Genomic DNA, 18,975 nt, shown 5'->3' with positions numbered 1-18,975 from the left:
TCTCTGCAGATGCAAGCTTGTTTCCCATGAGCAATCCTTTATATTGAATTCTATCTTCTAAAGCCTTTTTTCCTTGATCTTTTAAATCTATTTACAATAAGTGTACATAGACGGTATTTTCTTTTAATATTCTACTTGAAGTAGAAAGGTCTGGTAGTAAGATATCTATATCTATATATCTCATATATATGTGTTAAAGTATGGATGAATAGAAAATAATTATGACAGGAAAAAAAATATGCCAGCATCCTGGGATTGAATATTTATTCTATTTCAACATTATATTTAATTCTGAGCTTCTGAGCAGCCAGTGAAAAGGGAAATATAATTTTTGTCATCATATGAAAAGAAGAGGAAAACCACCTCTTTTTGGTGAATTTTAAAATTTATTAGCATAATTTAGCCATTCTCAAATTGTGACTGTAGACCACTAATTCTGCTGAATACTAACAGATATCAGGATTAAGTTTTAAGGATAATGGGATAAATAAGATAAACAGACTCTTTTTTTTTTTAAGTTTCTAATTTTGATTCCAGTGTAGTTAACATAAAGTGTTATATTAGTTTCGGGTGTACAATATAGTGCTTCTACAATTCTATTCATCACCCAGTGCTCATCATGATAAGTGTACTCTTTAATCCCCTTTACCTATTCCATTCATCCCCCTTCCCTCCTCTCTTCTGGTAACCATCAACTTATTCTCTATAGTTAAGAGTCTGCTTCTTGGTTTCTCTTTGTTTGTTTCTTAAATTCCACATATAAGTGAAATCATGATATTTGTCTTTCTCTGACTGACTTATGTTGTTTTAGCAGTATATACTTTGTCTCCATTCATGTTGTTGCAAATGGCAAGATTTCATTCTTTTTTATGGCTGAGTAATATTCCATTGTATGTGTATACCACATCTTTATCCATTCATGTATCAATGGACTCTTGGGCTGCCTCCATAATTTGGCTATTGTAAATAGTGCCGCAATAAACAATGGGGTGCAATGGATTAGTATTTTCATATTCCTAGGGGAAATCCCCAGTAGTGCAATTGCTGGATTATCGAATAATTCTGTTTTTGATTTTTTTTTGAGGAAACTCCATACTATTTTCCATACTGGCTGCATTGTTGCATTCCTACCAACAGTGCAAGGGGGTTCCTTTTTCTACATCCTCACCAACACTTCTTTCTTGTGTTTTTGATTTTAGTCATTCTGACAGGTGTGAGGTGATAGTTCATGGTAGTTTTGATTTGTATTTCCCTGATGATGAGTGATGTTGAGCATCTTTTCATGTGTCTGTTGGTGATCTGTATGTCTTCTTTGGAGAAGTGTCTGTTCAAGTCTTCTGCCCATTTTTTAGTTGGATTATTTGTGTGTGTGTGTGTGTGTGTGTGTGTGTGTGTGTGTGTTTAGATTTTGAGTTGTATAAGTTCTTTATAGATTTTGGATATTAACCCTTTATCAGATATGCCATTTGCAAATATCTTCTCCCATTCCAAAGATTGCCTTTTTGGTTTTGTTGATTGTTTCCTTCGTTGTGGAGAAGCTTTTTATTTTGATGTAGTTCCAATAGTTAATTTTGCTTTTGTTTCCCTTGTCTAAAGAGACCTATTTAGAAAAACGTTGCTGTGGCCAATGTCAAAGAAATTGCTGCCTGTGCTCTCTTCTAGGATTTTGATAGTTTCCTGTCTCACATTTAGGTCTTTAACCCATTTTGAATTTATTTTTGTGTATGGTATAAGAAAATGGCCCAGTTTCATTCTTTTCCATGTAGCTGTCCAGTTTTCCCCATACCATTTGTTGAAGAGACTGTTTCCCATCACATTATCTTAACTCTTTTGTTGAAGATGAATTGAACATATATTCATGGGTTTGTTTCTCAGCTTTTTTCTGTTCCATTGATTTATGTGTGTGTGGTTTTTTTTTTGTTTTTGTTTTTTTTTGTTTTTTTGGGTTTTTTTTGTGCCAGTACCATACTGTTTTAAATACCCCAGCTTTGTACTATGACTTAAAGTCTGGAATTGTGATACATCTAGCTTTGTTTTTTCTTTGTCAAGATTGTTTTCACTATTTGAGGTCTCTTGTGGTTCCACAAACATTTTAGGATTATTTGTTCTAGTTTTGTGAAAAATGCTATTGGTATTTTGATGGGGATTGGATTACATCTGTAGATTGCTTTAGGTAGTATGGACATTTTAACAATATTTTTTCTTCCAGTCCATAAGCATGGAATATCTGTTTATTTGTGTCAACTTTGATTTCTTTCATCAGTGTTTTATAGTTTACAGAGTACAAGTCTTTCATCTCCTTGGTTAAGTTTAATCCTAGATATTTTATTATTTTTGATGCAATTGTAAACAGGATTGCTTCTTAATTTCTCTTTCTGTTGCTTCCCTATTAGTGTATAGAAATGCAACAGATTTTGGTACGTTGGTTTTTGTATCCTGTGACTTTACCTAATTCACTTATCAGTTCTAGTAGTTTTTTGGTGGAATCTTTAGGGTTTTCTAAATATCAGGTAATCTGTAAATAGTGAAAGTTTCACTTCTTCCTTACCATTTTGGATGCCTTTTTTTCCTTTTTATTGCAATAAAGAGACTTCTTTTTTTTTTCTTTTTTTTTAGTAAGGAGACTTTTTATGTTTTCTCATAACTGAATATTCCTAACACCTTGACATCCTAATATCTTGACTTTCTAGGAGAAAGATATATTGTTTCGCTAATTCATTTTGCCACGAAATACATTTTAAAGCAAATATTAAGCTTTGCAAAGTGCTGGCCTAAGTCCTTGAACAACGTGATGGATTATATCTTCAGTACCATTTTTGCAGAAGATATCACAGTTGCTTTTTATTTGACCTTTCCTTATGGTGATGTAAATTTTGTTTGAAACATAATCCAGGGCAAGGCTGACTTCTTCCAAGGAATCTAGATTTTCCCTATCAATCAGGAATTGCTGCTTTTGAAAAGCATGTGCAGGAGTGCTTTGGGATCAAAGTATTTCTGTTGTCTGCCACCCTGCTGGCCTGGTAGTTGGTTTAGGAGCCTCTCAGAGTCATTCCAGACTGAGGCTGGTTTTATTTTTCCTAGTGTAACCTGACTGTCCACAACCCATACCTGCTAGGGCTGCAGCTGTTTCAATACGTAGCAAGGGCCTGAGCTCTCCACCTTCTCTCCAGGGGCCTGCTGGGACTAATTATTTTGAAAACACTAGTAACAGCATGCTTCCAATTTAGTCTCCAAATGTAAGCTCTTTTCATCATCCTTGCTGCTCTTCAACCTGTTTGTTACACACTTCTTTTACCTTAATCAGCTCTCCCATTTCTCCTCTCCTCTCCTAAACATGTATATTTGCTCTTTAGAACATTTGTTTATGGGAAACAAATTATCCTCTGTTATATTAACCTCTGTTATGTTACCTTCCATCTCTTCATTTAAGGTTTCCTTTAATGTTTCTTCTACCCGCTGGCCTTAACTTGATTGAGCTCCATCTTTCAGTTGTTGCTTCTTTTTTCTGACATATCTTTTGGGCAGGAGGTTGGGCAGGTGGGTCAGCATTCTTCATTCTCAGTAGTATATCCAGACTATTACTCTGACACTCTTTTAATGAACAGCCAGCAAGAACAACTTAGTAAAATAAAATTCTGTTCTTTTGAGCCTTATGCCTTTTAACTTTCTTATTTCTGTCAACTTTTTCTCCTTTGGCGATTTTGGGACCTGGATATCATCTTCATTTTCATCCCACATATTGCCATATTCATTTGGTAGCACAGCATATCCATCTGTGATTTTCTCAACTGGAATCCATTTGGACTTTATTTTTAGATAGGGTGTGAAATACAGTTTCGTTCTTGATGATCCACTGATGGGGAAGCAGTGATGGTAACTTGGCCATTTGAGGAATGATGAATTTTGAAGTATAGAAATTGCCCCATAAATTGATTGGCTCTAAGAAGATAAGGACTGATTAAAAATCCTTAGGAATGTTGAAAATGTTTAAGATATTTTGTTTATTGTTTAATATATTTAAAACTTTAATTTTATAGAAATGAATGAGAATTGTACCTGAAATGATGATATCTGGCTATATCATAATCTTGATTCAAAGAGAAAGGTTAGCTGTTTTGCTAACTGAAGTGTAGGAGAAGAACACTGGATAGTTTGAGGTCCAGCCATTTGCAAATCACTTGTTTCCTCTTTTTCCCTAGTGCAAAGTGGAGAGAGTAATAACTACTAATTCATAGAATTGTTGGGCTAAGAAAATGCAGTAGTTACATATAGATGTATGTGTGTTTTGTAAACTTTGATGTTTAAGATCTAATAACAGAGAACCATTCTCTCTTAAGATGGGACATAAGGTTGCTCTTTGACATCACATTGTCTCCAAAAAAAAAATGGGTGTTTTTATAGAAAAAAATATTTTAAAAACTTAATCCGAATGATAATGGTTGGGGCCAGGAGGTGGGGGGATCTAGTGAACGTTATTTTATGCAACTATTGTAAGTCTAAGGAAAAAGAACTGTTATTTCTTACGACCCTATGCTAGAATTGCACTGTTAATATTACTTCTTTTTTATTAAAAAAAATTTGTTTTTTTAACATTTATTCATTTTTGAGAGTGAGAGAGAGCATGAGTGGGGAGGGGCAGAGAGAGAGAGGGAGACACAGAATCCAAAGCAGGCTCCAGGCTCTGAGCTGTCAGCACAGAGCCCGACACGGGGCTTGAACTCACGGACTGTGAGATCATGACCTGAGCTGAAGTCAGACGCTTAACTGACTGAGCCACCCAGGCACACCAATATTACTTTTTTAATGTTTCATTTACAGGTATATGATGTTGATCGATGGCACAAATGAAGTTTTTATGATTGATAGAGATAATTCGGTGTTTCATGTTTCAAATCTGGAATTTCCATTTCGTAAAGATCTCCGTATACATTTATCAAATACTCTCTTGGATGGGGTAAGTCATATATTGTTGTTGTTTTTGTTTTTTAAATTAAACATTGTTGTTTTCTTTCTCTTGCAAATTGTATTTTTATTAATCCAATAGGAAACTTACAATCTAGTTCTTTTTTAGTTTTTTTTTTTTAAATTGAGGTATAATTGACCTGTAAAGAAAGAAATCTAGTTTTTATTAGGATGTTAAATTTCATTTCTCTCTTACCTTCGTTTTCACTTGACCATTGTCTTGAGTCTGAGAGTAAATGAACAAAATTAAATCTATTTTTTTTGTTCTCTGTGATTAAAAAAAATAATTCTTGTTCAAAAAGACTAATTTTATTATTTTATATGTCAAAATTGAATTTTAATTAAGTGATACAACATACCACATTTCCCTTGGCTCTTTAAAGAGAATCATGCCTTTGAAAGCAACCACTGTACTTTAACATTTGAAGTTTGAAAGCTAATAAGAATTTTCCCATTTCAGAAAATCTATATTTAATAATCCATAAAATTACTTGGTTAAAAATATTTTAACTTTCTTCCATACAAACAGCTTTCTTCTAACCAATTCTGAAAATATTTATTCATTGTAAATAAAAATTAAAATAGTATATAGAACATTAGAAAAAAGCTGGTAAAAATCACCTGAACCTACCATTGGAGTAACTTCTGTTACCATTTTGATGAACATTGTTCCAGACTTTTCTCTTTGCCACAGTGTTGTCTTATGTCTGCTTGTGTGGTATATAACATTTTTATTAGTAATAGCAACTCAGAACATAGGTGCTTTAGGGTAGTTGGGACTCAGTAAGATTCTGAATAATGCTGGAACCTCTGCTTTGATTAAAAATGAGTGCTCTGGTTAAATATATATACACAGGTATAGCTACATATTTTGTGTGAAGAGAACCAAGTATTACATGTATTTTTGTGATTTGTGTTTTTTCCCCATGTAGCAATTTGTTTTGGACACCTTTCTCACATAAATGTCTGAATGATGTACCATTGTATATGTAAACACTATAATTTGGGGTATCCAAGTATCTTGACTGTGAAAATTTTGTAGGGGATGCTCTTTAAAAATATGAGCCATCTCAATAGCCCAACCTCAACCTAATGAATTAGACTCTCCCAGGGGCCAGAGTATCTGTACTTTCAATAAGCATGCAAGTGAAAGGCGCCTGGGTGGCTTGGTCAGTTAAGCATCCAACTCTTGATGTTGGCTCAGGTCATAGTCTCGCGGTTCAAGGGATTGAGCCCTGTGTCAGGCTCTGTGCTGATGGAATGGAGCCTGCTTGAGATTCTCTCTCTCCTTCTTTCTCTTCCCCTCTCCTATACTCTCTCTCTCAAAATAAATAAACTGTTTAAAAAAAAAAAGAAAAGAAAAAAAAAGGAAAAAGAAAACGCTCAAGTGATTCTAATCAGGCAAGTTTAAGAAACACTTCTGTAATTTATTTAACCAGTCCTCTTTTGGTGGGCATTTTGACTTTTTTTTTTTTTTTTTTTTTTTTTAGTAAGACACTTGAATGCATATCCTTGTATCTTTTTCCTTTCACATTTGTGCAGTTTTATAACTAAGATTCTTAGAGGTAAGATTATAATGTGTATTAAGAAACTTTTGATTGCAAGTTACTGAAGCCCAACTTAAAGTAACTGAGGAAAGAAAGAACTCTATTGGCACAAATCATTGTTTCAGGTTGGCCTGCTTCTGGCTGGATCTGGGGGCTCAAAGGATACTGGCCAAGTTCTTTCTCTTTCTTTGCTTTACTTGTCTGTTTGGTCTCATTCTGCATTAAGGCTCTTTTACATGAGAGGCAAATTGCATTATAGTGCAAGCAGAAAGAAAACTCTTTCTCTTCAACATCCATATGTCAATCACAGGGAGAACTTCAAAAGGCCTGCCTGAGTTACGTATCCATGGAAGAGTGACACTGGAGGCTGGTCACTTGATGGCAGCACTCCCACTTGGAGTGCAGGAGGAGTAGTGCTTCTAAGAAAGGGATGGTAGTAGGCTATACCTTGTTCCCCATGCTGTGGCATGCCAATTATAAATATTGACAGATGTAACTGGTACCCTTCTCTCCAGAACGTTTAAACACATGCACAGTTCTACGAACCATTTGTAAAGGATATGTACGTTGTCTTAAATGCTGGGTTTTGAAAATTGAATATTTTCTAATTGGATGAGGGAAAGACTTCTTTTTTATTTTATGGGACAGTATAGCATAGTGGTTAAGAGCCCTAACGCTTAACTGATGGTGCCTTACTGGCTTTATCAGTTATTTTATGAGGGATTTAAATAATTTACTCAGTTTCTTCATCTTAGTGAAGGGAGGCGAAAAATAGTACTTAGATTTTGGTGCTGTTGTGAAGATTAAGTTGGATAGTTTATAAAGTGCTGATAACAGTATCTGAGACATAGTAAGTAAATGTTTACCTCTTTTTTGCATTTATGTGAATTGTTAATGAGGTTTAACAGTTTATTCTTTATGAGTTACTGTGTTTCTTCTTTGAGTTGCTGGCTCAGATCCTTTATATGTTTTTCTATTGGGTTTTCACCTTTTTCTTACTGATTTATAAGAGTTTTTTTGTCTGTTAGGGTATTTCTGACATGGATATTGGAAAAAAATGTATTTTACTTTTTGGTGTTTTCTGTGGCACGAGCTTGAATTTATATAGGTAAATTTATGTTGGTAAAATTATAAACTACTATAATAGGGTTTTTAAAAAATATTTATTTATTTTAGGAGAGAGAGAGAGAGAGAGAGAGAGAGAGAGAGAGAGAGAGAGAGAAAGGGGAGAGAGAACCCCAAGCATGCTCTCTGCTCTGTCAGAGCAGAGCCTGACACGGGGCTTGATCCCACCACTGTGAGATCGTGACCTGAGCTAAAATCAAGAGACAGACGCTAAACCAACTGAGCCACCCAGGCACCCGAAACATCTTAGTAATTAATATTTGCCTTTTGTGTCATTTTAAGAAATTTTTACTCATTTTCCTTCCTATTCATATTTTTGCTTTACAGTTGTTATAATACCCACCAGTATTTCCTTCCTGTATTTCTGTGGTATTATTTGTATATTTAAATACATTTGAATATTTGAAATATCTGAAATACATTTTGAAAGAAGGAATAAGATAAGGATATGATTTTATTTATTTCCAAATGTCTAAACTGTTGTCTCAACACCATTCAGTGAATCTGTTTTTCCCTTTTTGTTATTGTTGTGTCTGTTTTTCCTTTTTAATTGGATATATTATTTTTATTGTATAGTGGATTCCCTTATATATCATTGTTTCTTTCTTGATTTGTTTTTTTCATTCCATTAATATTTTGGTCTTTCAGTGGTAGTTTTAGGTTGATTTTAATACTCTGACTTTAGCATACAGTTTAATGTTTGGCAGTCCAGGTGTACCCAATCTCCTGGCCATTCTGAAGTTTGCCACTTAGATTTTGCTCTCTTTAGCTTTTGGGTGAATACGCTATTTGATTAAGAAGTTAGGCTGTACTTCATGTGCAAATCTATACAACAATGAGCTTATACTTTTCCCTGCAGAGTAATCTCTGGTAGGCTTGTCTTAAGACCATTCATCTTTCTCTGCTGTTTTGGGTTATATGGTTTATCTCTTGGCCACACCTTCACTGTCTTTCTTTGGAGGAAAAAGGGACTCTACATCTTTATTATAAAACTTCCTGCAACTTCAGGTCTCCCTTTCTATAGGGATGCTATTTCCGTGTAAAAAATTTCCAAACTTTCTTCAATGTTGTATCTTTTTTGTGAGCCAGGTTGAATTATGTGTGGCTAATAATTCTTTGGAATTTGTATGAGAATGCTTTTTTTTTTTTTTTGTCTTAAGATGAAATTTGCTCCTCTTTCTGGTTTTTATCCACTATTGGGATGATAGGGAGTGGCTTGTGAATGTTTACTTAAATTCTCAATGATAGAATGATCCTGATGAAAATCACATGCATAAAATATATATTTGTTTAACAGAGGGAATCCCACTTTCCAAGTGACCTGAATGCTTGTGGCCCCCATCCTATGCTGTTTGTTTTTATTTACCAGCTAGTTATTTGAATGTGCAAACCAGAAGATGGAAGACTGTGATGGGAGAATAGGATGTTTGAACTAGTCACTTCTTTTTTTTTTAATTTTTTAATTTTTATTTTTGAGAGAGAGAGAGAGAGGGAGAGGGAGAGGGAGAGGCAGAGAGACAGTGTGAGTGTGGGAGGGGCAGAGAGAGGGAGACACAGAATTCAAAGTAGGACCCAGGCTCTGAGCTATCAGCACAGAGCCCAACACAGGGCTCAAACTCACAAGCCGCGGGACCGTGACCTGAGCTGAAGTTGTATGCTTAACCGACTAAGCCACCCAGGCGCCCCTGAATTAGTCACTTCTGAGGTCTAGTTTGCGGTGATGAGAAGGTTCGGGATGTGATCGAGGAGGGTGAGAGGTTGAGGTCGTGTGAAGAGCGGTGGAAGTGAGATCAAGGAATGTATTAGGTGGTTCCTAATAAGTGATGGTAGGAGTCCAGGTTGAGAGGATGACTATGAGCAGGTACTAAAGGCAGGATGAGGATAGCATAGTTGGATGGAGTGGCAGAGACTGAGCAGAGTAAATAGAGTCACAAAACAAAGAGGTATCTATACTCTCTACTCTGGGGGACTGCTAGTAAATTCTCATTCCTGTGACAGTGTGCAGTAAATGCCATTTTGTAATAAAATGACACATGTGTATATATACACAAACATTTGTAACATATGTATGTGCATGTGTGTGCAATGCGTACACACACATGGTATGACTGGTACCCCTGGAGTTTTGCCGTTTGTAACCTGCACAGCCAGTGTGACAGCTCTGGTAGTTAGTTCAAGGGAACAGCAAGAATAGTTTTGTTTGTGTTACCCTCATTTACAATAGAGTTTTTTAGCATTATAATTAATAAAATAAAAGGAAGAAAAAGACTTTTAAGTTACAGCATTTGTCATAGTTTAGCATAGTTTGTTGTTGAACTCATGTTTTTAAATGCGTTTCATGTTCAAGTTGCTGTGCCGAGTGCAGAGGGTTGAAAAGAAGGCCTCACCCTTGAGAGATTTTACTGCACTGGGTAGGGGTGGAGAAAAATTGGTAGTGACAGGGGAGACCTTCAAATAAAACAATAACTTGACTGGTATTTTACAGAAGTCCTGTGGTGGTTTGGAGGAGAAATAAATTATATCCAGTTAGTTTGGAATGAAGGATGTTTTATAGAGGAATTGGCATTAGATATGGAAAGATTTCTTTAGAAAGAGATTTTTGTTGGACATGGGCTGAGGGCATTCCAGGTAGGAAATAATGCTTAAAAATTAGATGTTTAACCATCTGCAGATTTAACTGAGCAATACTATTTATTTTCACCCCGAACTTGGACAAATGAAAACTGCATAATAGACTCTTGTGAAGTTTTAAAATAGCAATATGATTCATGATGTCAATTTACTTGGACCAGAATTATAGTTGCCATATCTGTTTTTCCAGTTAGTTAATTAAAACAGTCCTCTGTAGTTTCCTGTTTCTTCTACATTTTCATTTGCAAATTGTTTTTGTAAAATTCCAAATCCAAGAATAACTCAAACTACCTAATTGTCTGGCTGTCATATGTGAGCATTGAAGCTTTTGTTTTGCTCTCTAAATTATGTTCTTTGACCCACAAAATGCAGAAAATAGGAGTTTAGAAGTATGGCATTAATTCATTTGAAACAGTCAGTGAAATTCAGTTAATTTTATACTGAGGCTAAGAGGAGAATATAGCAGTTAATCACCAAAGTTAATAGCAAGAATCTTGGAAAAATGGCATGTCTGTTCAACTGTTAATGTTTTATAAAGGAATATGCATACTCATTGTTAGAATTTTAGAAAGTCTGTATATCATAAAGTAGAAAAAAATTCAACTGTCAAGAAGAGGTTACATTTTAACATTTTGTTGTATCTTCTTTTAGTCATTTTGTTGTGCCTATATTTACAGAATATGTATAATTAAATGTATATAGCTGACATTTAATGTATGCTGTGTATCTGGGGTTCGTTCCATCATTTTCCTTCATTCTGAGGAACTGATCTTAGGATTTAAGAAAATTTAGTTTTATTTTTAAAACTTGAAATATAATTCACAAACTATGAAATTCACCCTTTTAAGCTGTATAATTTAGTAGTCTTTAGTATATTCACAAGATTATGCCACCATTACTGCTAATTCCAGAACATTTCGTCACCTAGGTGGCCTTAGTTGAGTGGATTTCAAGGAATGGGTTATCTTTGAGATGAGCTTTGGAGGTCTACAGGTTTCCAGAGAACAGTTAATTATTTCCTCTCATTAAAACCCTTCAATGGTTCCCCATTGCGCATAGCGTGAAACCCAAACTGCTAAACATAATATTCTTTATATCTGGGCCATGCCTGTGTCTTTGCCATTGTCTTTGATTGTGAACCCTTGAAACATAACCTCCATCTATACTGAGCTTTGGACAATTTGCTTCAAAACCATCATTTCCATGCCTTTGTAATATAGTTTGGCTCATCCACTGTCCTGCTAGGAAATGACCACTGTGTCCTTCAGGGTTCAACTCATGGGTCCCAAGTGTCTTAGCATACCTTTCTCTTACTCTTCAAGTGGAAATAACTACTTCTCGTTAGGCTTATTCCCTATGTATTTGGTATTCCTTTCCTTATTTGGCTGAAAGAGTGTAGGTTTATGTCTGTTGTCTTAGTATAGTTAGCAATATATCAGAAGTATTCTGATATAGACAATAAGCTACATGGCCACTCTATATGGCCATCTATCATTAAAGCTGTAACTCTTCATTGGACCCAGCTACTTAACTATTCTCTTCTCTTTCTGGGACTCTCCTCTGAAGGTAGGGACTGTATGCTTAATTTCTCCAGCACTTAGAGCTATGTCTAATACGTAGTTTCGGCTCAGGAAATATTGGATGGATAGGTAGAAGGGTGGATACCTGGGATCTTCAGTAAAAAGGAATGGAATATAGAAAAGTACAGAGGATAGGAAAGTAAAACATGCAGGTGTTTTGTTTTGTTTTGTTTATTTTTTGGTGGGGCCCACAATTGAAGGATTTAAGGTCTAAGTTTCTCCACTGCAATACTTAATACCAAAAGACAGTGGAGCAATTTCTAACAGATTCTTGAGCAGTATGAAATTGATGTATCTTCTAGTTTTGTGGGTTTTTTTTTTAATGTTTGTTTTTGAGAGAGAGAGAGGGAGGGAGGGAGAGAGGGAAAGGCAGAGGAAGAGAGGGAGACACAGAATCTGAAGTGGGCTCCAGGCTCTGCTCTGTCAGCACAGAGCCTGATGTGGGGCTTGAACTCATGAGCTGTGAGATCATGACCTGAGCCTAAGTCAGACACTTAACTGACTGAGCCACCCAGGCACCCCTGTTGTAGTTTTCTTCAGTTTTTTTTTTTCACGTTTAGGTTTGTTGAGCATCCTTTATCTATGGGTTTACAATTTTCATTAAAAGTAGAACATTTTTTTTTACCACTATTTCTATCCTTCACCTGTTTGAAGATTTTGTTATCAATGCTCTTTTCATTAAAAAACAAACTTTTTCTGTTCTGTTTTGGATAGTTTCTCTTGTTGTGTCTTCAAGTTTACTAATCTTTTTTTCTGCAGTGTCTAAATTGCTATTCGTTGTATTCATAGTATTTTTCACCTCAGACACTGTAGTTTTCACCTCTGAAAATTCATTTTGTGTCTTTTTTATGTCTTCTATATCTCTGCTTAACTTTTGGAATGTATGGAATACTATTATAATTGTCTTAATTTTCTTGCTTGCTGATTCTGACATGTTTCTCAGTTTTGGGCCTATTTTTGATTGGTTTTTCTCCTCCTGATGGGTTGTGTGTATATATACATTTTTTCCTCCTTGCATACCTGTTCAATTTTTGACTAGATGCCGGACATTTAAAATTTTACCTTGTTGGAGGCTTGATATGTTTGTATTCCTGTAAATATTTTGAGCATTGTTCTGGGATGCATGTAATTTACTTGGAACTGTTTTATACTTTTCGAGTCTTGCTTTTAAGATTTGTTAGGTGGACTAAAGCAGAGTTTGGTGTAGGGATAGTTGTTCTTTACTATTGAGACAAGATGCTTCTCTGAGTCCTCAGTGCCCTGTGAATTAACCTGGCTTTTAGCAGCAGGCATTATTCCCCATCTTATCGCAGTGCTTGTATGGTTCCCTCTAAGTCTTTTTAGTGGTTCTTTTCCCAGCCTTGAGTAGTTTCCTCATATTCATGCTCTGTTGAACATTCATGGAAGTCTGTGTCAGGATATCTGTAGTTCTTTCTTTCCATCTGTCTCTGTCTCTGTCTTTTTCTGTCTCTGTCTGTCTCTGTTATACTCTGCCCTGAGAACTCTAGTCCTGTTGGTCTCCCTGAACAACGTGTTCTGTTTTTTTTGCTTTGTTTTCTTTTTTAACTCAGGGAGGCTGCTGAGCTTTACCTGGAATCCCCCTGCCTGCTTTGAAGCCCTGGAAACCCCTTGGGCAGTTAACTGGGACAATTGTAAGGGCTCACAATAGTTTATTGTGTCCTACAGATTACTGTCCTTTGTTGTTAGATGTCCAGTGCCTTGGTATTGCTGCCTATATTTTGTCTACTTGGTTTTTTTCAGGCAAGATGGTAAATCTAGTTCCTGATTCTCACGTTTGATTAGAAGAGGAAATTTGTTTTCCCTTCTTAACTGGGTTTTATTAAAAAAATTTTTTTTAAATTTATAGTTGTGGTAAAAGCCACATAACATGAAATTTACTATCTTAACCATTTTTAAGGATACAAGCCCAATCGTGTTAACTATGTGGACAGTTTTGTGCAACAGCCCTCCAGAACATTATCTTGTAAAAGTGAAACTCTGTACCCATTAAACAGCTCCCCATTACTTGTAGTCTGTGACAACCATCATTCTGCTTTCTATTTCTGTGATTTTAACTACTTTCGATACCTCATGTAAGTAAAATTCATATAGGATTTGTCTTTGTTTCTGGCTTATTTTACATAGCATAATATCCTCAAGGTTTATTCATGTTGCAGCATGGGATAGATTTCCTTTTTTTCAAAGCTGAATATCATTCTGCCATATCTGTATACCACATTTATTTATCCACGTATCTGTTGATGGATATTTGGGTTGCTCCCACCAGTTAGCTATTGGAATAATGATGTTATAAACATGGGTGTACAAATACCTCTTCAAAACCCTGCTTTCAGTTCTTGGGATATAAACTCGGAGGTGGGATTCCTGGATTATATGGAAGTGCTATTTTTAATTTTTTGACAGAACTGCCATAGTGCCATAGAACTGCCACTGTACAGGTGCTTCCACCATTTTACAGTCTCAACAACAGTGCCCAAGGGTTCCACTTTTCTTAACCAAAGTTTTAAGCTTAGGTATTTTATATCTACCTACTTTTCTGTAGCCTAGGGCAATGGTGGCAGCTGTAGGGAAGGGGGACATTGTGGTGGGGAGGCCATTTGGGAATAACTCAGCCTACGTATTGGGTCTTTTGTTAGAATCCTTGAGTTCTGGTCTTTTTAGAAAGCTTTCGGTGAATGTTGTCTTTAGCTAATTGGGAATCATAAATTATTCCAGTAATGCTCAGGTTATTTCTTTAATTTATTATGGAGTCCAGGAGTCTTTCTTCAGGCAGAAAGAGTATTGTGCTATTTTTATTACTTCTATCAGAAGAGAGAAGAAGGAAGACAAGAATAACTACCGAGTTCGTTTCTATCTGTATTTGAGTGGAATAGTGACAATTATCAAGAATTTATCATTTTATAAGTAGAGCTTCTGGGGATTTGGCGAGCTTGGAGCTGAACCCTGGTGTGCCTTTTTGCTTTACCAGAGTCTTAGTAGTTTTCAGTGTTTTAATGCTTACTTGCATATTTCCTTTTACTTGTTTTGTTTGCTGATAATAAATTTTCCATTTTGCTATTTTTAATGTCCAAAGGAAGATATGTTTTTGCTCATTTCATCAGGTAATTTGGGAGAGAAATGCTGTGGTGTCTGCTATCTAAACCTGGAAGTTCACTTAATTTCCAACCTTATATTGAAAATAATTTTGAAAATAATAATCCTGTTTTTGGTGCCATCTTGATGGCTCATAAAATTCTCAGATACAAGTATTTAAGTAAAAATATTTTAGTAAACAGTTTAAGATAACAAAGTGATTTAATTTATGCCATGGGTTGGGTTCAAGATGATAACCATAAATAAATACCTGTAGGTTAACAAATACATATTTGGGAAAGAGATTAATTAGTAATAGTTTCTTAACAAAGTATATTTGTCCTAAATCATTGTGTTCTTTGTAATTTTAGATCGTTGTTTGTGGATTTTCTGTCGTGAAATTAGATCATAAAAACAAAAAAACCCTGCTTAGTTTTTTAGGAAGAATATGAGGAAAGAAAGAATTTTTGGAATATTTTTGAGAATTAAAATTTTATAAAACACTGCATCATGTACCTGTAATCATCTTTTTAATTAAAAAAAATTTTTTTTAAAGTTTTATTTTTTCATTTTGAGAGAGAGAGAGAGAGAGAGAGAGAGAGAGAGAGAGAGCACGCGCGAGCACACAAGCGGGGTAGGGGCAGAAAGAGAGGGAGAGGGAGAGAGAATCCCAAACAGGCACTGCACTGTCAGTGCAGAGCCCGGTGCAAGGCTCAAACTCATGAACCGTGAGATCATGACCATGAGTTGGCTGCATAACCAGTTGAACCACCCCAGTGTCTCTCTGTAATTATTGTTTAATGTCCTTTATCTCTTTTTTGTCCAAGTGCATAATTGAAGTTTTTTCCACTTAATGGCTATGATATGTAATATATTCTCTTGTCCTGTTCCCTTTGATCATAGTAGAGGGACATGGGACCAAGAAAGACCATATGGGTTACATGGGGATTATATTTATAATAAGGACATAATTTATACCTATAGATTTTATGATTAAAATAATTGGCCTGTAACAAAATTTAAAGCAATAATGATTTACAAAATTATTACTATTATTTTTTTAAATATAATTTATTGTCAAGTTTGCTAACATACCGTGTATACAGTGTGCTCTTGGTTTTGGGGTAGATTCCCGTGATTCATTGCTTACATACAACACCCAGTGCTCATCCCAACAAGTGCCCTCCTCAATGCTCATCACCCATTTCCCCCTTTCCCCTGCTCCCCACATCAGCTCTCAGTTTGTTCTCTATATTTAAGAGTCTCTTATGGTTTGCCTCACTCTCTGTTTGAAATTATTTTTCCCCTTTCCTTCCCCCATGGTCTTCTGTTAAGTTTCTCAAGTTCCACATTTGAGTGAAAATGTATGGTATCTGTCTTTTTCTGATTGACTTATTTAACTCAGCATAATACCCTCCAGTTTCATCCACGTTGTTGCAAGTGGTAGGATTTCATTCTTTCTCATTGCCAAGCAGTATTCCATTGTATATATAAACCACATCTTTTTTATCCATTCATCAGTTGATGGACATTTAGGCTCTTTCCATAATTTGGCTGTTGTTGAAAGCACTGCTCTAAACATTGGAGTGCATGTGCCCTTATGAATCAGCACTCTTGTATCCTTTGGATAAATTCTGAGTACTACTATTGCTGGGTCATAAGGTAGTTCTATTTTTCGTTTTTTGAGGAACCTCTGCACTGTTTTCCAGAGTGGCTGCACCAGTTTGCATTTTTACCAACAGTGCAAGAGGGTTCCCGTTTCTCCACATCATTGCCAGCATCTGTTATTTCCTGAGTTGTTAATTTAAGCTGCTCTGACTGGTGTGAGGTGGTATCTCAGTGTGGTTTTGATTTGTATTTCCCTGATGACGAGTGGCATTGAGCATCTTTTCATGTGTCTGTTGGCCATCTGGATGTCTTCTTTGGAAAAGTGTCTATTCATGTCTTCTGCCCATTTCTTCAGTGGATTATTTGTTTTTTGGGTGTTGAGTTTGGTTAAGTTCTTTATAGATTTTGGATATTAATCCTTTATCCGATATGTCGTTTGCAAGTATCTTTTCCCATTCTGTCAGTTGCCTTTTAGTTTCGTTGTTTCCTTTGCAGTGCAGAAGATTTGTATCTTGATGAGGTCCCAATATTCATTTTTGCTTTTAATTCCCTTGCCTTTGGAGCAAGAAATTGTTGTGGCTGAGGTCAAAGAGGTTGTTGCCTGTTTTCTTCTCTAGGGTTTTGATGGTTTCCCGTCTCACATTTAGGTCTTTCATCAATTTTGAGTTTCTTTTTGTGTGTGGTGTAAGAAAGTGGTCTAGTTTCATTCTTTCGCATGTTGCTGTCCAGTTCTCCCAGCACCATTTGTTAAAAAGACTCTTTTTTCCATTGGATACTTTTCCTGCTTTGAAAGGTTGGTTGGCCATACATTTGTGGGTCCAATTCTAGGTTCTGGGGTCTTCTTCTTCTTCTTCTTCTTTTTTTAATCTTTATTTTTGAGAGAGAGAAAGACAGAGCGCAAGCAGGGGAGGGACAGAGAGAGGAGACACAGAATCCGAAGCAGGTTCCAGGCTCTGAGCTGTCTGCACAGAGCCCGACATGGGCTCAAACCCACGAACTACGAGATCATGACCTGAGCCGAAGTCGGACGCTTAAGTGACTGAGCCACCCAGGCGCCCCTCTGGGGTCTCTATTCTATTCCATTGGTCTATGTGTCTGTTTTTGTGCCAATACCATACTGTCTTCATGATTACAGCTTTGTAGTAGAGGTTAAAGTCTGGGATTGTGATGCATCTTGCTTTGGTTTTCTTTTTCAACATTGCTTTGGCTATTTGGGGTCGTTTGTGGTTCTATAAAATTTTAGGACTGTTGTTCTAGCTTTGAGAAGAATGCCGGTGTAATTTTGATTGGGATTTCGTTGAATGTGTAGATTGCTTTGGGTAGTATTGACATTTTAACAGTATTTATTCTTCCATCCATGAGCATGGAATATTTTTCCATTTCTTTGTGTCTTCTTCAATTTCCTTCATAAGTTTTCTGTGGTTTTCAGCATACAGATCTTTTATATCTTTGGTTAGGTTTATTCCTTGGTATTTTATGGTTCTTGGTGCAATTCTAAATGGGATCAATTTCTGGATTTCTCTTTCTGTTGCTTCATTATGGGTGTATAGAAGTGCAACCGATTTTTGTACATTGATTTTGTATCCTGTGACTTTGTTGAATTCATGTATCAGTTCTAGCAGTATTTTGATGGAGTCTGTCGGGTTTTCCATGTATATAGTATCATGTCTGCGAAAAGTGAAAGTTTGACTTCTTCTTTGCCAGATATGATGCTTTTTATTTCATTTTGTTGTTTGCTGAGGCTAGGACTTCCAACACTATGTTAAACTACAGTGGTGAGAGTGGGCATCCCTGTCATGTTCTTGATCTCACTGGGGAAATTCTCAGTTTTTCCCCATTGACGATGATACTAGCTGGGGGCTTTTCATATAGCTTTTATGATGTTTAAGTATGTTCCTTCTATCCTGACTTTCTTGAGGGTTTTTATTAAGAAAGGATGTTGTATTTTATCTACTGCTTATTCTGCATCTATTAGACAGGATCATATGGTTCTTACCCTTTCTTTTATTAATGTGATGTATCACATTGATTGATTTGTGAATATTGAACCAGCCCTACAGCCCAGGAATGAATCCCACTTGATAATGGTGAATAATTCTTTTTATATGCTGTTGAATTCGATTTGCTAGTATCTTGTTAGGAATTTTTGCATCCATGTTCATCAAGATATTGGCCTGTAGTTCTCCTATTTTGTGGGGTCTCTGTCTGGTTTGGGAATCAAAGTAATGCTGGCTTCATAGAATGAGTCCAGAAGCTTTCCTTCCGTTTCTAGTTTTTGGAACAGCTTGAGAAGGATAGGTATTAACTCTTCTTTAAATGTCTGGTAGAATTCCCCTGGGAAGCCAGCAGGCCCAGGTCTCTTTTTTGTTGGAAGATTTTTGATAACTGATTCAATTTCTTCACTAGTTATGAGTCTGTTCAAAATTTCT

The 18,975-nt window shown here is 36.0% G+C and overlaps 1 protein-coding gene across 1 annotated transcript in view; it reads left to right on the top strand.

Annotated features, from left to right (window-relative positions):
• The window catches only part of RNGTT (RNA guanylyltransferase and 5'-phosphatase), a 326,083-nt gene that overhangs the window by 80,256 nt on the left and 226,852 nt on the right, over positions 1-18,975 (top strand). Inside the window, exon 9 of the mRNA XM_043591917.1 lies at positions 4,819-4,954. Within this exon, the coding sequence (XP_043447852.1) occupies positions 4,819-4,954 (136 nt within the window). The remainder of the gene's footprint in view (positions 1-4,818; positions 4,955-18,975) is intronic.

This window comes from Prionailurus bengalensis, chromosome B2 (assembly GCF_016509475.1).
Source record: "Prionailurus bengalensis isolate Pbe53 chromosome B2, Fcat_Pben_1.1_paternal_pri, whole genome shotgun sequence".
NCBI lineage: Eukaryota > Metazoa > Chordata > Mammalia > Carnivora > Felidae > Prionailurus > Prionailurus bengalensis.
Note: the sequence above shows the minus strand (reverse complement) of the source record. Positions and strands in the feature narration are given on the sequence as shown.